Raw genomic sequence first — 26,675 nt, forward strand, 5'->3', positions numbered from 1 at the left:
AGGCTGCCGCGTGTAGGAGGGAGCTCTGGCCAGGCAGGAGCCAGGGTATCCCCAGGGCTGGTCTTTACGGGAAGTGGCCCCGGGGTTCCTGCACACCTACCCCAGTCCATCACCACAGACCCCCAGGCAGGGCCAGCCTGATCCAACAGCAGCATATCCAGTGGCCTCTGCAGTGTGTTTTCAGAGAGGGTCAGTTCCATCCCCTTAGCTTATCACTTGACGGAAATAAAGGCAGGAGATCTTTATTAAATGTGATCAGGAGATAGGTTACAGGTCCCAGAATTCCTGATACATCTCTTAACAGTGACTTAGTGCCTAACAATGACTTAGTGCCTAAAAGCACAAATTTCCCTCCCACGGCCTCGGGCAGTGCCATGATCCGTGAGCTTCCTGCCTCAGGTCCACCCTGCCCAGAAGGCCCCAGGGCTCCTCCCAGCCCCCTTGGAGGCAGGCACCGTGTTCTTGCCCCCCTATTCCGTGCCATGCACCCCAGCCCACAGGCACTGAGCCTGTAGGAACCGGCCACCAGGGCTGGCATCTCCAGAGGCGCCACCACCCTAGGGCGAGCACAGAGGGATACCCTAGTGCCCCGCCCCTCCCCACAGCATCAGGGAGGGTGCCTTTAGGGTTGCTAGGGGCAGGGCGTGTTGTCATGGATGAAGATGGAGGCTGGAGCTCAGAGTAAATTTCACTGAAAACAGGAAACCACGAAGCGATACGTTCACTAGTAAAGGGTCCAGAGAAGAAGAACTCGAGGCCGTGCAGGAGGAAGCTGGGGAGGAAGTGTGGTGTCTTTCTGCTGCGGGGCCTCCACCCTCCTCCACACAGAGCAGCTGGCCCTAGGGTCTGGCAGCCAGTTTCTTAGAAGTTGTCTCTGCCTTGAGGTCAGAAGCTGAGGTTTGGGCCAGGCCAGCCTCCCCACTGGGCAGGAGCGTTCTTTCTGCGCTGGGGCGTGAGGAATCTGGTCCATGGGCTTGTCCCTCAGCCCTAGGGGTAGCCTGGCCCTGCCTCTAGCAGGTATCACCCTACCCACCCCTGCTCCCTGGGCCCCCACAAGCTGTGAGAATAGCTCCCTCTTTCTGCGGCAGCTGGCACTAAGCAGATGAAACCGAGGGGTAGATCCCCAGGGACAAAGCAGGAGCCAGGGTTTGGCATTCCGGCCACTGGAGGAGTCAGTGCAGAGTCTCGAGGCCCGAGGCCCGCGCCCACCTTCTCCTCAAGGCCCCCGGGCACAGCTAGAGGCCCACGTTGACCTACGGTCTTGGGCCTGAGAAGGGAGCTTTAGGAGGCAACCAAGGGGCTCCCTGGCTTCAACTGCAGGCCCGGGGCTCACTGCTGCTGGAGAGCCTCGAGCTGTTCCCTTCTCCCACCCCAACTCCCACCCCCAACCAGGCCAGGCGGGCTTCTCCCTGCCTGCTGGGCCTTACCCTGGCCTGAAGCCCTGGCTCTCAGCACCCGGGCCTGGCTCAGCAGAGCCAGCGTTGGCTGCTGGCAGATGAATGCCCAGTTGAAATGACGCCCTCCACAGTGCAGTGCCCGGGGCTCCTGTCCAGCTCAAACTTTCTCCTCCCCTTCTCAGGCCCCGCCACCCGTTTTCACCCCACAGTGTACAGAGACCCCTCCCCACGCCTCTCCATGCTCTAAAACTCTTTAATCGAAATTCCACAAAGGATTCCCCTCATATACGTGTATAAAAACAAACTTGGGTCATGCCCTGAAGCGGGAGATGGAGCAGAGGGTCCAGAGCAGAGTGGGCATAAGACTTTCTAGGGACACGCCCGCTCCTGCCACCCGACAGGATCACGCTGCAGCGAGGCTCAGCACAGATTGGCTGGACAGAGGACCAAAGACTGGGCGGTGGGGGAAGAGGGCTCCCAGGGCCTCAGGCACCTCGGAAGCAGGGTAGGGATTTAAACCCAGCTCTTACGATCCACCCACAGGTTTTGCACTGTTGCCCAAGTAGTTTTGAATAGCACCCCAAGAGTGTCACAGGTTGAGCAGTACATTATGTGGTCACCATCTCTCTCGACCGCAGGGGGCAGGCGGTGGAGCCCTCTCCTCTCACCTTCCCAGCAGGCCCCTGGCTCTCCCCTCCACTCCTATCTGTGGTGGGTGGTGCAACCTCTGGCCTGGTTCCCATTGCCCAAGATGCCAGCTGGCTCACAGTGGCCACCGTGCCGCAGCATATACTTCCCGTTTCGGGGCTTCTGGCCAATGAATCCTGGGGACCAGAGTGCAGGCAGTGGGAGCCCCAGATTTGTGTAACCTGCTGACGGCTCCTCAGAGTTGGCTGCTAGAAGGCAGCTGGGGAAGGCTCCCACGGCCCAGGGTCATGCAGGCCCAGCCCCAGAGCCTCATGATTACAAGGAGGTTTGACAGACGAGCAGTCTCAGGCGAGATGGGGGAGCTGGGTCTCTCCACATCTTGTCCTATCTTGTCCCTCATGCCTGGAGGGTGGCACTGGGGAGTCTGCCCAGTGCCCATCTCTGCTGTCAGGTCCCAAGGCTTATGTCCCAGGAGAGAGGCTGCCACACAGCTGGCAATCCTGGGACTTCTAAGATGGAGGTCGTTTGGCATCAGTAGCTGGTGAATTTCAGGTCTCTGGGGCGGGATCCCAGCACCCCACCATCCTTGAGACAGGGGCTGAGCGATCCAACATCTTCTCCCTTCTGCCACGTAGCATCTAGAGAGGCTGAGGGTCTGGCCATCAGGGGTATTTCGAAGAGTCTGAGCTTAGAGCAGGAGGAAAGAAACCAGGGCCAAGGCCGAGGGACCACTTAGAGGGCCAGCCCTAGCTCAAATGCACCTGCCCCAGGCCCAGCCACAACTGCCCACGGCCCCCAGCTGGTCTAGATGGCCTCAGAGTTTGGAGAGTCAGGGACAGGGTCTGCAAAGGAAAGGAGAAGCAGAGTGAAGTGGGGGTTCCTCTGTCCTTCATCCCCCCCAACCCCACACCCTGAGGCTGTGAGGACTCCCCAGGGAGGGCGGGGAGTGAGGCTGATGGCCTGCACGCCATGGAGAGGTCATGACCTTGCGGGCCATAGAGCCGTGAGGGAAGAGAAGCACTTACCTAGGGAGGGGAAGAAGACATCCCCGGGGCCTGGTGGAGACAGAGGAGTGTTGGGCTCAGAGAGCAGATGCCGCCCAGACTCAGAAGGCTGCCTCCGGGCCATGTACGTCAGGGGTTGCCTGGGCTTGGTCTCTGGCATCCCATGGGAAGGTGGAGAGGTCTCAAAGCCAGGGTTTTCGATTCCTTGAGTGTTGTTGCTGGAGAATCAGAATTGAAGGTCATCCATGCTGCCTGGGGCTAGGCCTCTGCCCTCCCGCCTGCCTGCCTTCTCTGCTCCCTTCCCCTCACCTGCCTTCCCACCTCAGGCCTCAGCAGCCTCTCCTAGCAGGAAGGGAGGATCCAGGGCCAGAGAGAAAAGGCCATGGGCTGCCCTCGCCACCTGCCCTGAGCTGAGGGCATCTGACCCCAGCTCCACCCTGTGGTCTGACCATCTGCCCCAGGCCCAGGAAGGAAGCCCAGGGTCAGAGGCGCCTCAGGAATCTGGGGACAAGTCTCTCTTTGGTCAGTAGAGTTAATGGCATTAGCACTGAATGTCCCCACAGCTTGTCTTGAGCTGAAGGGAGGCATTCTTCCTGCTTGGGAGTGGGACAACCTCTGGGGACCCCTCCAACTCTGAGATTCTAGCAGGACTTCCTGTGACCCGTCTTGAATATCATCCCTTTCAAACATCAGGGAGGAGCTCTGAATTTAGTGTTGCATGTACTGGGGCCAAATTTCTAAATGTGGCTCGTTCCCAAGCACGCCCTCCGTGCCTGCCTGCGTGCCAGCTGCCTGCCCAGAGTGCACCAACACACATTCCCTGCCTCCTCCATCTGAGCCCGGTCAGCCTCTGCCCTTGGAGCCTGACAGCCTTCTCCTTGGGGTGCCCTGCAGGGAGGGGCCACAACTCCAGATGTGCTGGCCTCCTTTGCATGTTTCAGTGTCTGCCTGGGCTCAGCTGCTTCCTCCCCTCCCCCACCCTGGCCTGGCTGACCACTGAGGCCCGAAGGTGGGTGCGTAGTTCATCCAAGCATCCTGGAGCTCAGACTGCTGGGTGAGGGGTGGCAGGGAAAACAGCCAATCAGCACAGATGTGTAGGCCTCGGTGGCAGATGGCAAATGCTCTCCTAACCAGCTGTGCCAGGCAGCTAAACAGGGGCCCTACTGCCCAGAAATATCTCCTTCCTGACAGCTGGCCCAGAGCACAGAGAGGACCAGGGAGGCCACACCTGTGTTCTCAGCCCTGTCGTGGTATAAGCAGTGACCAGAGAGGAGAGGGGAAGAGATCCTGGTGAATCAGGATCAGTCTGTCCTGGCTAAAAGATCTCCCTCCCCCTTAACTGCTACAGAAGGAGTTTGGGTGTAGATGCTGCCCTTCAGAGATGACAGCCCAGGGAAGAGAGACAGCCTGCCAAACTCTGAATCGGGTGGCACAGCTGCTAGAAGTGTTCTCAGGAAGGTCTCCATGGGCCTTACCTGTCCATCCGCACCAGCTCCTGGGCACCTAGGGACAAACAGACAGAGAAGCTAGTCACAAAGGGAAGGCTTCCCTAGACAGCATCCCTGTCCCCACTGGCAGATGCCCCTCGGGGAACGGGAGCAATCCCGGACAGGGCCGTGCTCAGCCCTGGATCCCACTTCTGTTCACTCAGGAAGCCCGTATGGCAGGCAGTGCTCTGCGTGTCTACCCAGCAGGTGAGGCCTCAGTGAGCGGCCCCTTTTGACCAGTGATAAATGAAATTTGGGCTGCATTTTACAAGTGTCTGGGACAACATTTGTTGCCAGGAAACGAAAGGCAGCCAGTGATTTCTCCCATGTCTTAACTTGGTGATGTTAGACATTCATGAGCAACCCAAGGCCTGGCTCCTGAACTTGCCGTTTCCTGTTTGGACATTTGTCACGTTCTGGTCGTCAGCCATGATTTACTGGGCAGGAGTGTCGGAAGGTCAGTTCCTAATTAGAGTTCCTGGTCCTCTCTGTCCCGTCCTCTGCATTGCCTAATAGGGTGGCTTTCGAGGCAACATCTCTTAGAGGAAACTTAGGGGGCCTGAGACCCTATCACTTCTCAGCCATGCTACTACTTTGTACTCTGCAGCCAAGCTGCTGCCACCCTGCCCCACTGTGCGGGTTCCCCACCCCCCAAACTGGCCACCAACCAGATGCAGTGACCCCAACTTCCCTCTTTCTTGCAGCTCCCCACGTACTCCCACAGATCTTTCTCGTCTTTTACGGGCTTTGCTGATTACGATGGGGAAACAAGCGGTAGGGGAGGGGCACAACAACAGAACACCCACGGGAAGTTGCACACAAGTTCCTGAAATCTCTGAGGTATCAGAATCATGGCTCCTTGTTTACCGAGTGACTGCGTGGGGCTTCGTGCGGGTTTCTGCGTTCCCTCAGCTCATCCTCTCCTCTGCCCTGGGGACACCGAGGCTCTGATACTAGAGAGGTTGCAACACCCATTGGCCTCCAGAGCACACTGCCTTCCTCAGTGCTCCCAACCCTTTCTCTTTTTTTTTTTTCCTGAGTTTGGCTCATTCCCAAGCATACTTTCTGTTCCAGGCTCTGTGCCAGGCTCCGTGCCATCATCCTGCCCAAAGTGCACCACACACGCTCCCGTGCACTCTGTCTCCGACCTGCCTCCCCGCTGCCCCGCTCTGGGCCACTCGGCCTCTGCCCTGTGGCCACACTCCTGGCATGTCCCAGGTGACTTCTGTTGCCATAATTCCAACAGCTGCTTCTCTAGAGTCTAGATCAAGAAGAATGACCTGAATCTCCACTCCCTCTCCATTTCGCACCTGGTTTCTCTAGCATCGTCCCCTCTGGCATCTCTTGTGTCTGTCTCTAAGCCTTCGACCATGCAAGTCATTTTTTTTTCTTTGTGGAGAGGACAGGGGACTGGCCTCAAAAATACTTTTTTTTTTTTTTTTTTGCGGTACGTGGGCCTCTCACTGCTGTGGCCTCTCCCGTTGCGGAGCACAGGCTCCGGACGCGCAGGCTCAGAGGCCATGGCTCACGGGCCCAGCCGCTCCGCGGCATGTGGGATCTTCCCGGACCGGGGCACAAACCCGTGTCCCCTGCATCGGCAGGCAGACTCTCAACCACTGCGCCACCAGGGAAGCCCTCAAAAATACTTTTATTAGGAGATAAATGATTGATACCTTCCTGTTACTGCATATATTAAATCTGGGGAATGGTGCTATGAAGTGGCTGCCCATCACAGAAATGGGGCTCGTTTAGAGTTTCAGAAGACGTGCTCAACAGCCCCAGTCGGCCCACCGCACCCCCTTGAGCCTTCTTTCAGTGCAATTCTTCAGCACCCAGCTCATCTGTCCCTTCCTCTGCGAAGCCCTCAGTCTGCAAGTGTCCCAGTGCGTGGAATAGGAGATACTGGGGGCTGACCCCGGCTCCCCGTGTCCTCAGGACACCCCACAGTGTTCTGGCCTGGGGATGTCCCCTCTCTGGTTTTCCTTCCTCCAGCCCGGGACAGGGGCAGAGCCTTGGCCAACCCCCTGGCGCCCTGTAAGGAAGGCTGTGAGGCGCCAGAACAGGGTCAGCAGTGCGCCTCCTCCACCCAACGCCGTCCTCTGCCAGGAATTTGTTTCCCAGTTCCCGTTCCCTGATGGAGACAGCCCTGTGGTCTGGAGTAAGGGGGACAGAAAGCACCTCTTTTGCTGGGAGCCAAGCCTAGCTGAGCGTGGCCCCCTCCTCGTCCCCTTCCCACCTCCGTGGAAGTGCTCCACAGACGAGCAGGAGCTGAGGGCAGCTCTGCAATGATTTCTCTCCCTGGTTGACCCCCGGGGTTCCTCTTTCTACTCCAACCCCTTTACCCTCCCCCACCCCGGCCCCAACCCCAGGGTATCTGTGTAGATAGACTGTGGTGGATTTCGTAAGAGGAATAAGGGCGTCCTGAGAGGAAGGGAGAGGTGGCCACAGCCTCTGAGTGACCCAGTGACAGAGGGACAGAGGGGTGTCAAGTCGTTACAGTCCAGCCGAAGGCAATCAGGTGTAAGCCAAAGCCTTCCTGCAGAGGACAAGAGGGGAAGAGGTGGGGGAGGCGAAGCGAGGGCCCACACCCTCCCGCTCTTGGAAGCCTGAGACAGGACGAGGCTCATGGGTGGAGTCAGAGGAAGGGCAAGGGGCACTGTCACCCAAAGAGACGGGTGAAAAGGTATTTGTGGTCACAACTTGAAACCTGGCTCCACCACGTACTCGCTGTGTGGTTCCTTAAGGGAGTTACTGAACGGCTCTGTGTCTCAGTTTGCTCAGCTGTAAAATGGGGCCAATGGTAGGAGCAAACTCTTAGAGGGGTTATGAGGAATGTGTGAGAGAACGTATATAGCAAGCTTGGCGTGGTACCTGGCACAGCAATCCTACTGGTTAGGGGCCGTCTGCTATGATGCGCATGCTGATGGGCGCTTTTATTATGGTGGGACTATGTTCCTTGAAAAGCGTGAGGTGAAAAGCTCTGAGTCTGAGTCTTAGCTCTTCTGCTTACTAAGTTATATAACATTGGGTTAGTTATTTAACCCTGCTGATCTTAGCTTTCTCACCTTTAAAACGAAAGAGCTGAATCAAGTTATCTCTAAGATCCCTCGCAGTTCTGATAATCCAAAGGTCATTTTGTCCCAACAATTTCTACCAAGACAAGCCTACCCATACATTAAAGCAGGGCCCCAAACAGTCTCCAGGTGGTAGCACTTTTAGAAGCCAATTTCAGCTACTCCGTATGATTATTCATTCATTCAACAGTTATTCATTGAGCGCCAAGGGGCTAGTGGATCCCCTCCTCTCTCCACCATTGAGCCCAACTCCTTGCAAGACCTGTAGCAGCTCCTGTCTCTTGAAGAGCAGAATTGTGCCTGCCTTTAGCCTTTGCTAATCCCCGTGGCTGAGGGGGGCGGCTGGGGCAGGTCACTCACACACCCACCTAGCCCAGGCGGGCAGGGATACTCACGGCGGTTGGAGGCCACCTGCCTTTGCTTGTAGACCAGGAGCAGGATGAGGGGGAGGCAGAGGATGCCCACGATGCAGGCGCTCGTAGCCAGGGCAGCAGCCGTGATGCCTGAAAGGACAGAGGCGGCCAAGGTGAGGCCCCGTTCCCACTGCACTTCCTGAGGGGAAACTGAGGCCCAGAGAGGGAAGGCCTGGCAACAGGGGGACCCACCTTTACCCACGCCCCACAGCCAGACCCTCACTGACTTGCAGAGGCACAGAAGGTCTGGGGACCCCGGGGGGGCCACAGCACCAGGAATCAGGCCAGGCGCTTACAGCTGAGGCAGCTCAAGCGGGGAAAGAGAAGGGTCCTCATCCCAGCCCACGGGGAACAGCTCGACCACGGGTGACAGGCTGTTCCCTGAAAAGGGAGAGCAGGCCCTTCACAGACCTCACGCCACAGAGTTCAAGGTCAGAAGGAGCCCGAGACATGAAAAACTTTTGGAAATAGATAGTGGTGATAATTGCACAACACTGAGAGCATAATTAATGTCACTGAATCAAACACTTAAAAGTGGTTAAAATAGGGCTTCCCTGGTGGCTCAGTGGTTGAGAGTCCGCCTGCCGATGCAAGGGACACAGGTTCGTGCCCCGGTCCGGGAAGATCCCACATGCCGCGGAGCGGCTGGGGCCGTGAGCCACTGCTGCTGGGCCTGTGCATCCGGAGCCTGTGCTCCGCAGCGGGAGAGGCCACAACAGTGAGAGGCCCGCGTACCGCAAAAAAAAAAAAAAAAAAAAAAGTTTAAAATGGCAAATTTTATATATGTTTTATCTCAATGAAAAATAAATGAATAAAAAGCCCTATTTATCCCCAGAGAGACTCCTTGGCTCCAGGACAGGCCCTCTAAACTGATCTCACATGTACAATTCACGGGGAAAAATCTTGGGGCAGGAACTAGGGAAATGTGAATCCTTGTCCAACATTTAAATTTTTTTAAACTTTTGAAATTACACACAAAAAAATTTACAAGTTAAAAAAAATTCAAAAGTTTCTTCCTCCCCCTCTACCCAGGTCCCCTCCAAAGACATAATCACTGTCAGTTTTTTTGTGTATAGTCTAGATACATTCCCCGCATGTAGAGCATACACGGGATCACAGGACAATTGCTTTTCCCACTTAGCACAGCTTAGACACCTCTCTGTATTGGCACAGAGATCTACCTCATTCTGCCTAGGGCTTTATCACGCGCCTCACCCAAAATTTATTGAAACAGTCCCCTACTGGTGTGTATGTAGGTTTCTTCCATTTTCAACATAACTAATAAAGTAGCAATGAACTTCTTGTGTAGGCATCTTTGCTCACTTGGGCAAGTACATCCGTACATAAAACCCTAGTAGTGAAAGTGCTGAGCCAAAGAGTAAGTGTATTTTCTTTTAGGCTATTGCTAAATTGTCCTCTAAAACAAACTTGTACTGCTTCACGATCCCATCAACAGCATGGGAGGTTTGATTTATTTCAGTCCATCTGCTGACTCCAGGAGTTTGGCTGGGAACAGACGTGCCCTCAGAACCACAACCAGTGTAAATGCATTTCCTTCCCAATTTTAGCCCTTCCCTCTGACAGAAAAGCCACGGGCTGGGATACCTTGTCACAGCGTCAGCTTGGCTTCAGGGAGCTTTGGGGAGGTGAACGGGCTCAATGTTGCCTTTGCACTACTTATTTGGGAATAAAGGCTGTTTTTATCTCATTGTATTGCTGAACAACCTGACGGTGTAAACAAGCTTTCAGGGAGTTTGTTCAGACCTCAGAAGAGAACAAGCTGTTTTCAGGCGCTTTAGAAGTACCCGCTGGTACAAGAACAGTTGCTGTGCTGTTACAAAGCAAGTTCGACTCCACATTAAAGCAGGTTCCCCACAGATCTTAGCGAGGCTGCACTTTGAGAGTATTGAAAGTTAAATGTTCTATAATTCAGACATTTGAGTATCTCTAAACCCCATCGCAGGACCTTATTGTGGGCACTGAGAAACCGGCTGCACAGCACTCTTTTCTGGTCGTCAAAGCAGGTCTCCTCCAGACTGGTACTAGGCAGCATTTGGTGTAGTCAGTCAGTGATCACTGAGTCCAGCTCCCTGTTGGCTGTGGGTGGCTTGGCCCAGCCTCTACCTGACTCCTGTCCCCAAGCAAAGACTCCCTCTCTTCGGCCCCTCTAGGGGATCAGGGCTTGGTTTCCTTACAGCCTGGCCTGGGAGTTGAGGCTAGGGCCAGGGGGCAGGGTTTGGGGAGAGTTCTGTGGGCTAGCTGCCCTCCAACACCATGGGCTCCTCTGCAGAGCACGGCCTCTCCACAGCTCCCCAGCCCTCCCGCTACGTGTGGTCAGTACCTGGGGGTGAGGTTGGGGGCTCCTGCTCTGTAGCCATCCAGAGCCAGACTCATGCTTAGAAGGTGATCAGGCACCGGCAGAGGCACCTGCCTAGCGAGCAGCAAGCAGTGTGCCAGGCCCTTACACAGCGGGGTGGGATGGGAGGGGCCCAGCCTGCTCAGCGAGTCTTTGCCCAGGGCCTGCCAGTAGTACCCCGAGGGTGTTTATGGAGGAAGGAGGAGTTCAGCAGAGCTGCCCGGTTCCAGGGACAGGGCTGGATGAAAGCAAACCATACCTCCTGCTGTGTTGTGGGGGGTGGGGAGGTTGTTTCTCAGGGAGATGGGCTGCCCAGCCCCCTTCCCCAGGTTCAGTGAAAAACCACAGCCCCCCAGCAACTCGGGGCTCCTGGACTCCTTGGGTACCACCTTCCTCAGCCCCACTCCTCTCATCACCTCCCCTGCCACCTGAAGCTGCTGTGAGCATTCAGAGGATTTCACAGACCAGCTAGCCTTCTCCTCCCCAGAGATAACGCTAGGAGACTGGGGCTGCAGTCAGAGAAGGGAAACTCAAAGAGCTTCTTGGCTGGAAGCATCATTAACTGATCAGGTACCAAGGCTGGCTGGGGGGCACCTGTCTTACAGCAGGGACTGGGATCTTTCCAAAGGCAAGTGGCAGTGGAGGGCAGTACCCAGCAGTCAGCCCTGCGGCCTACTAAGCACGTGGGTCACCAGGCAAATGTTTCAAACTGTTAGAAAACAGGATATGTGTCCACTGTCGGCTGCCATCTACTTGCCATCCCGCCTTGGCACAGGGGAATGGATGAGATGACTTGGGAAGCCAGGCCTAGAATTCCACATTAGAAGTAATAGTAGCCAACACATACACAGCACTTACTCCGTGCCAGGCATGGTTCTTAGCGCTTTCTTTACACAGAGGACCTCATTTTAGCCTCATAACAACCTGGAAAGTATGATTGTAACTGTCATCTCCATTTTACAGATGAGAAAACTAAGGCACAGGGAGGTTAAGCAACTTGGCTGATTTCAGGATCTGTGCTCTTACCCACTTTACCACACTGCCTTTCACTAGAATGGACTCAGGTTGCAACTATGGCCGACACAGTACTTAATTTTTATTTAATTAGTTGCCAACATTTTAAAATTCAGGGAGTTCATGTAAAATCTGGACTTCTGACTTTGCTTGAAAATTCAGGGGCTCTGGCAACCCTGGGCCCCCTTCCTGGCATGTGGCGGTTGCAACTGCAAGTACAGACTGGCAGCTGGGTGCTCACCACAGTCTCTACCCCTCCCTACTGTCCTACCCACCAGCTCCCGGGCCCTGCGGGCATTTAGTTTTTGAGCCCTGACTCAGCACCTTAGATAACACAGGGGGCCTCCCTGTTACTTGGAAAGGGACACACTTGCTCACATTGCTCAGTGGACACACGGTACCCGGAGAGCTGAAGCACTGTCCGAAGCCCACACACCCTACCCAAAAGCATAGCCGGGTTTCTCTTCATCTGAGGCCACTTCCGCCTCAGTGCCAAAACTCCACCACAGCTGGAGTCTGCAGACCTCCAGAACCAAGGGCCTGGAAGGGCATCGAAAGGGGACTCCAGAGATCATTGACGCTATCCCCCTGCCCTTGATGCCGAGACAGAAGCAAACATGTCCCTTTGGCCTTTAGCCAATTCCCTGTAGACAGTAGTTCAGGGAAGCAGGGGGCAGAGTGAGGCTGCACATCCCGCAAACTGGAGAGGAGGAAAATGTCAAAACCTGAGAGCAGAGGTGCCCAGCAAAGGAAGCCTGACCCTTAATAGTCAAGTTCAAGGTCCTGCCTCACTCTTGGGCACTCCTCAGCCAGACTCCCGGGATGTCCCAGGTGACTCCTGTTCCCTTAATTCCAGCAGCTGCTTCTCTAGAGTCTAGATCAAGAAAAAGGACCCAGATCTGCACTCCCTCTCCATTTCACGCCTGTCTCTGTCTCCAAGACTTAACTCATACAGCTAATTTTCAGGAAACGAGTGTTGACAGAGGGGAAGGCCCCAGTGCTCAGGCAGGGTTTGCACACTGAGAATCAGGCACTCTGGCTTCTCCTCTTGGCTCTGGGAGACTGGGAACAAGTCCCTTCACCCGTGTGAACCCTGGTTTCTCCATCTGTGAAATGGTGGCTGTGGCGGAGGTGTTTCTGCGGGAGCAGAAGTGGGACTAGGGGGTTGCTCAGAGTGGAAGGGGCGATGGGGAAGTAAACACTCAGGGACCCCACCACGTGAGGCTCACCCTGTCCTGTGCACAGCACACGTGTGCGCACACAGTCACGAGGCTGCTGCATGGGAAGGGAGGGGCTGCTCGGGGTGGGGGGGCCCCCTTTCCACCCTCCCCAGGGAGCTGCCAGTGGAGGAAGTGAGGAAGGGCAGTGGCTTGGCGCCGAGGCCACACACGAGCTCTGCGGTGTGCAGGAAGAGGGGCTTGTTCTTGGTTCCATGTGGGTCTAACTCAGACCCAACTGTGCGTTCTAATTTTGTTCCTGGCTGGTCCATTTGTTGCTTCAAAAAAAATGAGTAGTTCGAATAGAAAGTCACCACAGCCTTTGAGTGGGGGCTTGGCCGGGGCCGTAGCTGAGCTGTTCCCATTCCTGGCTTCGGTTTTGGTGTATGTCCTCCTGGAGGGCAGGGAGGAGGCCTGCACTTTTGTGTCTCCAGGGCCTAGGCTGGGGCTGGTCCACACTGGATGCCTGATAAATACTAACAGAGAGAAGGCTGAGGAAGCCAAGACCCCTCCTCTCAGAAGAGGGGGGTGTCCCTAAGATGTGCCCCCTTTGCCTGCTGTCTCCAAGCTGCTGGGCATTCTCGCCTGGCCTCCTAGTGCCCGGGCACCTCTCTTTTTTTTTTTTTTTTTTTTTTAATTTATTTATTTTTGGCTGCATTGGGTCTTCGTTGCTGCGTGCGGGCTTTCTCTAGTTGTGGTGAGCGGGGGCTACTCTTCGTTGCGGTGCGTGGGCTTATTGCGGTGGCTTCTCTTGTTGGAGAGCATGGGCCCTAGGTATGCAGGCTTCAGTAGTCGTGGCTCACGGGCTCAGTAGTTGTGGCACACGGGCTTAGTTGCTCCGCGGCACATGGGATCTTCCTGGACCAGGGATCAAACCCGTGTCCCCTGCATTGGCAGGCGGATTCTCAACCACTGCGCCACCAGGGAAGCCCCGGGCACCTCTTGAAGCAGTGCCCCCATCCCCTGTAGGGCACCTCTGGGCAAATACCAGGAGGCTGACTGATACCCACCACACTGTGTGTCCAGTCTCCTACCCCGACGTGGGAAAAAGGTGATGTGAGCACAGTCCCAGCTGCACTTCCCTTGTCATCTGTGTGAATTGAGGCAGTTACGTCACCTCTCTGGGCCTCCATTTCCATGTAGGTAAAGTGAAGTTGGTGACACCTATTTCACAGGGTTCCTATAAGAAGCCACTGAGATACCAGTACTTGGAAGGACTTAGCACAGTCCTGGCACATAGTAGGAGCTCAGTACTTGGAAGGACTTAGCACAGTCCTGGCACATAGTAGGAGCTCTAGAAAAGGTAGTTCTGTTCCCCTTCCTGAGCCTCTCCTTCCTCCCTCCCCACAGAGAACAAGGAGATTTTAAATAGTTGAGTCCAAGCCAGGAGGACCCCCACCACAGCGCTCCAACCTTTGCCTGTGGCAGAGGGCTAGTGTGCAGGAGCCGTGCCCACTGAAAACAAGCTCGGCAGCCTGTGGCACCCAGTACCTGTCGCGAGGGCACTTGGCCAAAGGTCACTGCCAGGGCACAGCCCCACTCAGAGAGTCAGGAGCTGGGACTCCAGGAGCCACCTTCCTCAGGCTTTGGGCCTTGGAAGGGACATGGGCTTCTGGGGGCTGCAGCCCAGTGGCTCAGGTGAAGGAGGAAACAAAAGGGAGAGGCAGCAGCAAAGGAGGAGGAATGGGGGTTCCGTGGGCTTGGGGTGATGAGGTCAGAGTTCAGAATGAGGTCTGGGTCCAGGGTGAGGACAGAGGAGAACAAAGAACCCAGAAGAGCCAAGAAGGTGGTTCCTTACTTTCACTCTCCTTGGAGGAGGGCGGGTACACAGTGCACTTGGATGGTGCTTCTTCGCCTGTGGGAGCAGAGAGAAGGGTCACTAGGTGGGTGTCAGACCCAGGAGACCAGGAAGACTTGTCCAGGCTGGCACGCCCCCCCTCCTGTCACAGGTACTCAGGCTAGTAGTGTCCCCTTGGCAACGCTGGCCCAGCTGCGCGCACACACACACGCATACACACACACGCACGTACACACGCACACACACACACACACACGCACACACGGAGGCATATTTTCACTGCACAGCCAGGCATGCCCTGCCCATTGTCATGACACATGACACCCTCAGGGGCATGTCGATACCTGCCCATACCCACACCTCTATCTACTCTACCACCCCTTGCCTTCTCACCTAGACACACACACACACACACACACACACACACACGTACACACGTACACTCTCCTGACACCCCAGGTGTGAGCCATGGAACTGTGGTGAGCAGTCACACTCCCAGCCCAAGTTCATACACCCCCTCCCGTTAAAAAGTCCCACTGTCATAAACAGAGCCACATACGCCCTTCCGTCCATCACAGCCAGCTACCCAGAGAGACACGCACACAGCTCCACACACCGTGCCACCCCTGTAGTGCCAGCACCACCCATACAGAATCACACAGCCTCCAGCACAGTGTCGCACCATCAGATGCACAGCGCCACCCCACCGCCACGCTGTCCTCCTCTCCGCTCCCCCTCCCAGACAAGCACAGGCACCATCCCCAGCGTGACGCCCCCACCCCAGCTGTCCCACAGAGGCAGCCCTCACCTCTCTGCACCTGCAGCTCCATGGCTCCGTAGAGCCGCTGCTCCGAGTGGCGGTGCCTGATCTCCACCACCAGACAGCAGTAGAGGCCGCCGTCCAGCAGGGTCAGGTTGCGCATGGTGATGGTGAAGTTGCCGTGGTGGTCAGAGGCTGACTCCAGCCCATGGCGCTGGGCCAGATCCTGGCTGGAGTTGGCCTGGTGGCCGCCGTGGTGCAGGTGAAGGTCCTGGAACGTGAGGTTGCGGATGGGCCGGCGCTCCGAGCAGGCCTGCACCTCACCTCGTGAGCTGCGGTACCAGGTCTTGTAGAAGGTCACGTCGTGCCCTTTAGCCAGGGGGCCCAAGAGTCTGCAGGTAAGAGTGACGTTCTGTCCCTCGGGACACACGTACAGGGAATACGGCGTGGCGACCTTGAATGCTGCCACCAGACCTGCTCAGAGAGACGAGAGCCTGTCACCCGCCTGAGCCGGCGCCACTCCCAATGCCCCCAGAGTAGGGAAGAACCTTGGTCTGGGGCTTCAAAGATGCGGGTTCCCCAGCCACAAGCTCCAGGCAAGTCAGCTGACCTCCCCAAGCCTCAGCTTCTTCTTTAGTTCATGAACCCGGCTCCGCCCCAGGCTGTGTGGCAGGAGCCACAGGAGCTTCTCCAGGTGTAGCTGGATGAGGCATAGGAGAGACTCCAGGCAGGCAGCAGACTGGACCCGGCCAGCGCGTGTCCCTCTCCCAGGGGGCACATGTGCTCCAGCCCCGGCTCCCATCCCCCTACTGCAGGCACCACGGCTCTGCCCACACCTGGCCCCTGGCACTTCCAGCTTCCATGCCCAGTGCCGTCGGGTGGGAAGCAGGGTGAGGAGAGGAAGGCTGTTGGGGAAAAGCAGCGCTTGGCCCTTGACTGCCCCTCTGGGGGCCAGCGGCTCCCGGGGCTGGCCTTGCCTTCGCGTTTCCTCATCCGTGAGCCCTAACAGAGCGTCTACCTGCGTGAGGCCTGTGCCAGGTGCTACATCTCACCTGGAGGGGCTTATGGCCTAGCTGGGTAGACAAGTCCTGCCTCTTGACAAAATAACCCCATAGGCTAAAGGGCAAACCCATACCAGCCTTCAGGGAACTTGGAGAAAAGAGGACACGACCTTCCTGGGGATGGTCAGGAGACTTCTTAAAGGAAGGAGGGTCTTTGGGGTAGACGGACAGAGAGGATTCCAGCAAGTGGAAGGTGGTAGGGAAGCAGGAAAACCCAAGGTGTCTAAGGGTCAAGGACAGGCAACGCAGAAAAGGTCGTCTCATCCAGGCACCCGCCTGCCACCCAGTCTTCTTGGAAATATTTTCTAGTTCATTTTGTTTTCAATAAGCAAGTGAAGCCATGCCCTGGTCCTCTTTATCCTACCCCAGCCTCCCAGCATTTAACCAGGTTCACCCCCAAAGCACTGGCCCTTCAAAACAGAAAATTCTGTCTAGCTATGAGCCTCAGTTCCCTCATGTGTGCAGTGAGGAAAATATTAGCTACAAGAGGCTTGTGAGAGGACAGGATGACGAAAAGAGGAGAACGCGAGATGTGAGCTCTCATGCCCCCTGCAGACATAGGAGGGATAGCTATAGTTATTAGACATTAGTGATATTTTGATTTTAATTGGCTACAATCAGGGGCTGTTGCGGGCAGACAGGGAAGGAGGACCCTGTAAATGTGGACAGTATCAAAATGGATATGTCCTTTCTATGGCCGTTGCCTGAACCCAAGATAACAACACGACTTCTTCCTCCAGATGCCCCTTCCCTATTTTACAGCCCATCCCCCTCTCCCCTCACCTGGCAGAGCTGAAAGCCTGGCCCAGTCAGGAGAAGGGCAGCCTGGTGTAGCTTTGGAATTAGCCTGCCCTGCACTGGAGTCCAACAGCTGACAGTTACATAGACCCTGGGCCTCAGACTCCCCACTGTACAACATGGAAGTGAAACAGCTACCTGCCAGAGTTGAGGCAGAATTACAGATAATTTACATGAAATGCTCTGAAGGTTGGTGCTTGATACCTGGGAAGGATAGGTCTCTAACTCATTTCTGCAATTCAAGAGACGTTAGGACATTAAGAGTGAAAACCGTTCTGCACAACAGAATGGAGAAGCCAGATTGAGATTCTCTCCCACTAAGGTGTGAATGACTGGTAACAGCTGTGGTCCAACCTTGGCCTGCCTGCATACTTAAAGCACAGTGTGAGGAGGCAGCAAAGCCACGGCCCCAAAGAATATGTCTGCGAGGGTGGAGTTTTAAGCCCCAGAAGGTAAAAAGGACAGACACACACCAGAGCCTCCCACTTAACAGCACCCACATGTGAGAGGGAGCCACGTCTGGGAGCCCCAGATTTTTGGAAAGTCATTGCCAAGGTAAGCAGGGATTTCAGAACTTCTTCAGCGAGATGCTGATCTCCCTTTCCAGCAGAAATATAGAAGCCCAGAAAGGGAAAGTGGTTTGCCTGACGTTCCAGAGGGTATAAACTCAGAACCTAGAGCATGGGGGCTTCAGGTAAAGCAGGATCTAGTTAGAACTAGAAGAAGGAATAGCGTGGACATGTCTAACAACCCAGTAAGGCAGGTGTTCTTTTCCTTACTGTTTCACCGATAAGGAAACAGAGGCACAGAGATGTTAAGTAACTCACCGAAGTTCACGTAGCAAATAAGTACTAGAGTCAAAATTAAACTCAGGCACTTAGACTCTGTACTGAAAGAAAAAACTGTAGAAACTGGCAGCCCACTGGCCATACTCAGCCTTCAAACATATGTTATTTGACCCTCAACGTATTTTACTCTTTTTTTTTTTTTTTTTTTTTGAGATCGCCAAAATGTAAAGACCGGGAATTTGATATGAAAATTCCGACTTGTAGCTTCTCTTTTAGAGTCAGTAAATTAACACTAAAGCAGCTCTCCTATGAGGCAGCCGTCCGCTGGATCTGAGCAGCAGCCTCCTTTTTAGATGGGACACTGGTGTTCTAGCTGCTGCGGTCCCTCCTACTTACTCCCTAACTTCCCACCTGGCCTGCCTCATTCCCTCACCATAAATGTCCCGTGGGCATCTGAGTTTCGGTTCCATGAGTGTGGCTCCTTGGTGTAACCAGGGAGGGATTCTACTCCCCAAGCCCACTGTTCTACAGTTGAAACCCTCAGGCTCAGAGAGGAAATGATCCACCCCAGGTCCCCGGTGGAAGCCTGACTGCCAAATGTTGGTTGTGCCAGTAAATGGAAGTGGGGAGTAGCTACAGAAAGGATCCTCTAAGGGAGAATAAAAACCCACCCAGAGGGTGGACCCTGGATTATTTCTGCCCTCTACTCCCCCTTTCCCCAGCAAGCCCCAGGGCAGCTCCCAACAGCATCTCTCCCAGCTGGTAACTGGTTTCCCCTTTTCCCAACATTATCTTCAGCCCCAGAACTATCGCCAAGGGTGAGAGCCGAATCCACATCCAGCAGCATTTGCAGGAGCACACACACCTTGGGGGCCACGGGGAAGCTGGCTCAGTAGAGGCCAGGGCCGCAGGTCTGGGGTGGGCAGAGGCAGACGCAAGAAGTGGAGCACAGAGCTGAGCAGGGCGGGGAATGTTGAGTGGACAGAGGTGTGGACGGGTTGGGGCCAAGATGTGGCAAGACTGAGGCTAGCTTGTGGGCGGGGTAGGTGTGGGCAGGATGGGAGCAAGCAGCAGGGCCTCCAGTGGGGCACCAGCCCAGGGCCTCCAGCAGGACGTCAGGCCCAGAGCCCCCTGAGTCCAAGCAGTGGTGTTAATGACTGCAGAATTGCCCAGGAAGCGGTGGAGAGGGGATTTTCAGCCCGAGGAGCGATTTCGTTGAAGACCCACAGTGGGGACACACAGAACTGGGGTTCAGAGACAGAGTTGGGGAGGGGGCATTGCTCAATCCCTTACACCCCACACACCCCAGAAGGACCTCTTCCCCTTTTAGAAAAAGGAGAAGCTACCCTGGGCTTTAGGTTTGGGCATGGGTGAGAGTATTCAGTTTGAGCAAAAGGGCCAGACAGGAGTGGGCCGGGCATCTACAGGTTTTGTCCTGGGGGGAGAGAAAACATCTTGTTTGTGGTGTCTGAGACTGCAGCCAGGACAAGGCGCACGGGCAGCCTGTCCTTAGGAGGACTCTCAAGGGCACGGCGTTAGGGAAAACAGCGCACATGCCCCATGCCTTCCATGACTGCGCATGGGCACGTGTTATCAGGGGCTATAAATAGCCCAGCTGGAATTATAATTATTTGGCGGGAGGATGTTGCTTATTGTCAGGGGCAGATCCTTCTGGACACCTGGGGCATTGTCGGAGACTGGGGAGGAAGGCCCCTGGCTCCAGGGTGGCCGAGAGCATGTGGGACAGGAAAAGGCCCCCAGCCCTGGGCTGAGCCTGTGCCCATGTCGGAACCATCCATCATTGTGCTGTTCTTGGGGCCCTGCATCCCACCCACCCAGCCCCCACCTGCTGCTGGGTAAGATGGCAGAAACACCTGGAGGAAGAATGCTGTGATCCTGGGAAATGTGAGGTCTCAGGATTAAAACTCCGGCCTGGGCAGGCAGATCCCTGGGCCCCGATCCCCACTTAGCCCTGCCCTTACTGTGTGCCTTTGGGCAGATCCCATCCTTCTCTGGGCCTCCCTTTCTTCCTCCTCTCTGGAGAGACTCCCCACATTCCTAGGCCCCTTCCAGCTCTGAAACCCTGTGGCAGATGAGAAAGGCTGTCTTAGAGCAGAGGAAGGAGGCAAGAATGGGCTACAAAGGTGATCACGGGCATTTATGAGCCCCTCTTACATGTTAGGACTTGCTGAGCACTTTATACTCGTATAAGTCTCATGATGCCCCTGATGTAGGTCTCATTATCCCCAGTTTAAAGATGAGGAAATCAAATCAGAAGTCAAGCGATTTGCCCAAGGCCACACAGCCCTACGTGGCTGAACTGAGACCCACACCTTGGACAAGCCAGCACTACAGGCGCAAGAGCCCTCCACCCCTCCAGCGGGTGGGGCTGACACCTCATCCTCCAGCTACTTAGAGAGTAAACTGACCTCCAGTTGACATCTGTGCTCTCCACGCAGCCAGCCTTGCTCTGCCTCAGACCCAAACCGAAAACATCATTCTTTCATTCCACAAATATTTACTAAGGTCCCAACATGAGCCAGGCCCAAGGCAGAGAGGCCATGGGGGTGCAGAGTTCCCTAAGGGACTTCCGCTCAGAATTTAGCCCCGCTTCTGCCACTTTCCAGCAGTGGGACCCTCAGCCGCGGAGGGGCTCAGCCTCTTGTGAAAGCTCCCATGTAGGGAAAGGAGTTCTTGTTCACCTTCATCTCGGGATGCTAGTTTTTTGTGACCTCTTTCCGCCCATAAGCTCTCACCTCGTGAAACCCTGTGGGTGTGCATGGGATGGGTGTGTGTGGGTGTAGACAGGCCTGTGTATTTACCCTGACCTGGCATGAGCTTACTCCACAGTCGCCAAGGCAACGCCCCAGCCTTTGGAGGTGGGTCCCTGGCTTGATTAGTCAGGCCTAGGAGGCCCCACCCAAAGAGCTGGACTCTGTCCAGCTGCTAGGGGCTGTAAGCAAACAGTTACTGATGGCCTGCTATTGCTGGCCCTGTGCTAGATGCAGAAGGCCAGGTCCTCGCCCTCAGAGGGGGCCCCAGACTGACATGGACCTCGTCTCCAGCTCCCTGCCAGACCCTGTCCTCCAGGACAGTCCATGGAGGGTATAAGGAAAGGCTAGGTTCTGTCTTTATCAAGATGGAGAGCACAGAGGGCAAGAGGCAAGGACCAAGCAGGACTGGTCCTGATTCCAGTGCTAAGCTCCAGGAAGTACCTCCGGGACAAAGGGCTGAGGGCCCAGAGCCGGCAGGTCCGTCCATGGGGCTCCGTGGCCAGTGAGGACAAAGGGCATCTCAGATGTGTTTATTGATACCTGCTCCTGCAGGAAGTGTCCATTCACATTGGACCAGGGAGCCTGGGAAGGGGAAGCCAGGCTCTATCGGAGGAAGCGGCACTTCCAGCACACTGGGAAAGCATCGGTGCATCTGGGGCTGGAGGCTGTTGGCCGGCACACCTCCCCAGGGAGGGCCTGGGCGGTTGGCCAGAGCCGCACCAGTGGATGCGTCTCTGGATGACTCGTTCCTCAGCTCTCCCAGGCCCTCCCTGAGGACGCTGTATGTAGCCCAGACGACCAGCTCCAGCCAGCTACCCTCAAGATCCTGTGCTGCGAAGACTTCCTAAGGTTCAGATTCAAATCTCTTTGTGCCCTACCCTCAGTGCAGGAGGCTCGGTAGTAATGGTGTAGTAGCAGGCTCTTAACTCTGCGCCAGGCACCGTTCTGATCACTTCTGTATGGAGTCGCTTATTGAATCCTCCCTCCCTATACGGTAGGTACTGTTATCGTCTCCACTTTACAGATGAGGAAACTGAAGCACAGAGAGGTTAAGTAACTGGTACAGAGTCTCATGAATAGCAAGCGGTGGTGCCAGCATCTGAACCCAGGTCGTCTCGCTCCAGAGGTCTGGGGTGTAGAAGTAGCCAGGGATTGACCAGAGGCCCCACCTCCTTCCTGCAGATGGACAGGCTGCCCTGGCCAGGGAGGCTGCAGGCTCCCTCTCCCACTCTCTCCGTAGTTGTTGGGACAGCCCGTTGGCCCCAGCATGAGGAGAGGACCCAGCTAGAGCCACTGTATTTATTTGGGGAAGGCAACGGGGGCTGGGAGAATTGGGGCCTGGAAGAAGCCCAGAAAGGCCTTCTGACCCTGTCCTGGCCTTTTAGGATGAGCACTGTCATCTCTCCCTTCTTCCAGGAGAGCTGAACTGTCCCCTGCCCCCAGCCGCCACTCCTCACAGTGGTGAGTTTTCTTTTTCAATGGAGAGGAGCTGACGGCATCTACAGCATAGGTAGTTTTACTTTCAGTTTTATGGCATTAAATAACACTGAATCACATAGAGCGAAGGTTATTCCCTTTTCGATTCTCTTTCAGTCCTGATTACATCAAAGAGAAAGTCCCAGTTTGATGCCAGTGGGTCTTCAAAACATCTCTATTATGTGCTAAGCTCTTCTTTTTTTTTTTTCTTTTTCCTGCAAGGTACAGCAGGCTTGGAGCCTTCCCCAGGCTATAGTTTCCAACTAGAATTTACCTTATTTGGTTTTCCTATTATGTACTTTTATGATTTTGTTCTATTTATGGCAAGTGACACTGGCTTTCCATTTATGGCAGTGATACAAAGTTTCCTTTTAAAATCTATTTACTTAAGTCAAAGAATAAGTAGATTTAAAGAGGGTACATATGATGATGGGCAGACACTGGAGAAATCCCCAAAGTGGTGAACAAATGGACTGAAGGTCAGGAAACACCATCATGGGATTACCCTTCCGAAGTGAGTGGTCAGCGTTGCCGAGACCCTGTTACCCAGCCTTCCCAGGGCTCAGGTAAAGGCGGCGTGTGTGTTTGTGGTCCCACAGTAAGTGAACAGCAGAGACAGGGCTTGACCCCCGGTCCCCATGGGAAGTAAGATCCTATGTAGAAAGGTTGAGGGACTAGGCTGGCTCGGTCAGGAGCAGAGCAACTTCATTACTGAGTTACTGATGGACACAATGGTGGCCGTTGTCTTTCTCTCTGGGGATGGTCAGCCAGAGTAAACAGGCTGAATGTTAAGCTCAGTTGCAAGAAAGACCCCAATAAGACAAGGAAACCCTGAGTCCGGCTTGCCTTGAAGTGGCAAAGTCCCCATCTCTGGAGAACTTTAAGAGGAGAATGTGCAGGCACCTCCATGGGCATTACAGACTGTAAGTGTGTAGAGGTGCTACAGAGGGCTGGGCCCAGCACTTCAGACCTCCAGGATTCTAGAGAGTCCCGTCCCAGTGAAACCGGTCAATGCCTTCCCATGCTCTGGGCGCTCTACCGGACCCTGCAGGAAGCAAGGAGCTAAGATGGTAAACCAATGGCGTGTGGCCTCCAAAAGCCAAGAGGCAGAATAATACTACACAGCCAGAGCTCACCAGGCGCCAGGCACTATGTTATGCCAGGCTCTGTGTTACGTGTGCACCGAATATTCACAGCAGCCCTCTGAGGGAGGTGCTGTCGTCATCCCTATGGGAGAGATGACAGAACTTGCTCACGGATGCTGAGTAACTTGTGCAAAGTGACAGAACAGTAGAGGACCATCTTGGGATTTGAACGGAGCTCTGATTGACTCCCCAAGCCAGACTGTCAAGTGACAGGGTTGAACGGGAAGCCCTGGCATGCAGGGCACACAACTCCAGGTCCCTTCCATTCTCACACAGGATGCCTTGGTCATGCCCGCGCTGCTGCTAAGGGGATCCAAGGGTCCATCAGAAGCTTCACAGCAGCTCCCTGGTGAGGCCAGACTGCTCCTGGATGAATGGTTGGCTTAAAACCTGGCACCTCAAACTCAGTCTTTGGGGCTTGGTCAGTGCTGGTGAGGGGTCACTGCCAGTATACCCGATGGGCACCAAGGACCCCTTTCTTCCTCTCTTCTTTCCCTCTGTCTGCTTGGGCCTAAGACCCATATGTGTGTGCATATAGGGAGGTGGCCTTCCAGCGGTGTACCTCCCACCTGGGCCACCCTCTCCTACGGAGGTCAGGCCCCAGCAGGGAACCTTTGCCCTACTTGGGGGAAAGAGAGAGCAAGCAGCCCAGCTCAGCAAGGGGCTCCCCAGTATTGCTGCGTACCCCTGGCATTGGGTAGAGGCCCCCTTATGCCCATGGGCTGGCCTCAAGCCTGCTTCTCTCCACCTCAGGGCCTCTGGGCAGCAGACTGTGGATTTCCTAAGAGCCGATCACTGCTGCGTCAGAGGCTTGCACCATTGGGTTACTCAACAAGGCCCTGCAACCCTGCTTACCATACAGGGGAAGATGGGCTCTCACCTCCCCAGCCCCAGTGCGCCTCCATGGGCTAGTCCCAGAGTTTGGGACTCTTGGGTCAGCCTGTGAGAACATGGCAGGGACAATAACTTCCACAGGTCCTGGGAAGGCCGATAGGGGAAGAAGAGGCTCTGCCACCCTTGGGGTCTGCTGGGTCCTGGCTCCCTAGGTGCCTCCCTCCACCCATTTCAACCTGGGTCAGGCCCAGGAAAGGGGTATCTGCAACTTTTCCTAGGCTCCTGTGCGCCATTATCACCACCACCATTCTCCATGGTGCTGGCCCAGCCCCAAGAGCTAGAGAACAAACAGGTCTGCACTAGCCACCTCCATCTCACCTTCCCAAAGCATCAAGGCTTTGACAGTGAGCAATCCTGCCCAGGGCCACCCGGCACCTCAGCAGGCCGGTGAGCAGGTCTTTCCAACTCAGACACCCTCCGGACCATGCCTGCAAGCAGGCCTCCCCGTGTCTTATCCCCCTTCTTGCACACTGTGCTGGGCAGCAGCATGAATATTCCTTAGCACGCCCATATTTCAGTTAGGAATACCGAGTCCCAGAGTAGTTCACAACTCAGAGAACTCTCCTGACTCCTTTCAGTGGAAAGCTGCTTCAAACCCTAATCATCTCCTTGAGCTGGGCCCAGGGAGAGATGGAGTACCAAGCTGTTTAAGTAGCCAAGACTTCTGGGGGTGAAGCCTCCTGGCTGAAGAGACAATATGGAGTGAGGGGCTCTGAGCCTATCTGCTACTGGCTCTGTGCAAGCTGGCTCTCTATGCCCTAGTTCTCTGGAACTCAGTTTCCCGAACTGGGGCTGCTGAACAGAGAGCAGCTCAGCCAGAGGAGGACAGGGTAGGGGTAAGAAAACTGAAGGGCCTCTTGGGGTCACTTGGAAAGGAGGGGGCAGGGCAGGCGGTCTGTAGTGGGTGGGATGCTGGCCGGTCCTGCCTGCCACCATCCACTGCTCCTTTGGGAAGCCCCGTCTGCCATGAGCCATGGCCTTGGTGCCGAGACTGCTCCCCCACCCTCTTTGGCTCTTCCTGGGGAGTATCCAGTTCAGGGCTTAGGCATCTCTGTCTGTGGGGTGTGGGCTCCCTCCTCCTTATAGGAGGCCCAGGCCAGCCTCCCAGCGCTGAGATACCATGCTGCCTGCAGGCTCCCCAGTTTCTGAGGCGTTTTCCAGGTTCTCTCAGAACCCTCCTCTTGCTCTTACCCTGTCTTCCCCTTCCTCCTCTTCTGACTCACCCACTGGGTCCCTTGCCAAGCTCCCCACCTCCCTCCTGCCTCCCTCTGACTCCCTGCATGACTCACACTTTCCCTGAGCCTTCCCAGGGAAAAAGTTTAAAGTTTAGTTCCATAGGCTGCCTGCCGGCCCCCTCTTCCCTCAAGATCCAGCTGCTTCAGTCCTGGACAGGCAAGAAGCAGGGGCCAGGCTGTGGGTCCCGGGACCTTTGCCCCCCACTCAAGGAGCCCCTGTGTCCTAACCAGGATACCACCTAGAGTCGTGACAGTCTGGACTTTGGAAGGGGAAAGTGACACCTCCCTGTGTATGGCTTCTGTGTTTGAGCTGAGGAAACTGAGGCCCGAAAGATGCTATAAGTTATCCAAGGACCTAGAAGGGGCTCACAGCCAAGCTGGGCAATGTCCCACATTCTCCCCAGTGCAGGCCCTACACCAGTCCCCGGGCTGCAGATTTGCTACGATGCTGGGAATCAGCTGACCACTCAACTCTCAGCCATCAGACCCTCAGGATAAGGACCAGAGGGCGCCCATGTCCAGCTGTGGACCAGTGCCTGCACTGACCAGTGCCCACCAAGGCTCAACCAAGAGTGTCACCAGGGTACAGGACACTGGCTGAGAGTATACAACTTCGGCGCCTCGTGAGACCCTGGGGTCCTGGGGTGGTGCAGGGAGATGCCACAGGTGTCAAAAGCCAGTGGCGTCCACTGGAACACACTGGGCTGTCTCCACCGTGCTTATCTCCCGCGCTGCAGAAGGTACTCGTGCCTGGGCTCTCTGGGTCGGGAAGGTCTGGACAGGCAGCTGCTTGGACAGCTGTCGGCATACACGCGTGCCCACCACCCAGCCAGGGCACTTGGCAGAGAGCCGTCGCCCCTGCCAAGCCGTCCTAGCGGCCTCCCTGCCGCGGGCTGGGGTCACGGCAGGCTGAAGGGGGCTCCCAGGGCGCCCCCATCTGACCTGGGACCCCCCCCCACCCTGCCCCGCTGTGCTCTCCCGTTGCTCCTCCCTAGCACCCAGGCTCCGCCGACCTTACCTCGGGAGGCAGCCAGGAAGAAGGCGAGGAGCACAGGCCCCCAGCGCCAGCTGCCAGCCTCCGGGACTGGGGGGACGCCCATGTCGCCGTCGGGCAGAGCTGCGTCTGGCGCAGCCGGGCCGGAGCGGAGCCCGGGGGCGCGCAGGGGGCACTCCTGGTTCGCAGGGAGCGGACGGGACGCGGCCGGCGGGGAAACCTCCGCGAGAGTGAGCGCAGAGCAAGTGAGCGCGGCCGGCAGCCCGAGAGCCGCCCGCTCCCGGGGGCCCACAGCGCCCCCGGGCGGCCAAGGCTGGAGCGCTGCCTCTCCAAGGGCCCCCG

At 55.9% G+C, this 26,675-nt stretch overlaps 2 protein-coding genes across 5 annotated transcripts in view; one reads left to right on the plus strand and one right to left on the minus strand.

The window, feature by feature from the left end:
* The window catches only part of CDH23 (cadherin related 23), a 443,685-nt gene that overhangs the window by 379,875 nt on the left and 37,135 nt on the right, over window positions 1–26,675 (plus strand). The window contains exon 1 of one of the 4 annotated variants that reach the window (XM_029245121.1): window positions 17,529–17,582. The exons of 2 other annotated variants lie outside the window; for them this stretch is intronic. The gene's annotated coding sequence lies outside the window, so the exon portion shown is untranslated. Of the gene's footprint in view, window positions 1–17,528; window positions 17,583–25,986; window positions 26,080–26,675 lie in introns of those variants that run through there. One more of the 4 variants, XM_029245119.1, reaches the window with a different exon arrangement.
* On the minus strand, window positions 1,635–26,573 carry VSIR (V-set immunoregulatory receptor). Its single transcript, XM_029245127.1, has 7 exons — window positions 26,358–26,573; window positions 15,217–15,642; window positions 14,409–14,465; window positions 8,006–8,113; window positions 4,525–4,552; window positions 3,071–3,267; window positions 1,635–2,887 (listed from the first exon to the last, which is right to left on the minus strand). Exons 1-7 carry the CDS (start codon window positions 26,437–26,439, stop codon window positions 2,850–2,852), a joined length of 936 nt encoding a protein of 311 aa, XP_029100960.1. The 5' UTR covers window positions 26,440–26,573; the 3' UTR covers window positions 1,635–2,849.

The sequence above is a fragment of the Monodon monoceros genome, unplaced genomic scaffold, assembly GCF_005190385.1.
Source record: "Monodon monoceros isolate NGI ecotype Baffin Bay Population unplaced genomic scaffold, NGI_Narwhal_1 Super_Scaffold_4, whole genome shotgun sequence".
Classification (NCBI taxonomy): Eukaryota; Metazoa; Chordata; class Mammalia; order Artiodactyla; family Monodontidae; genus Monodon; species Monodon monoceros.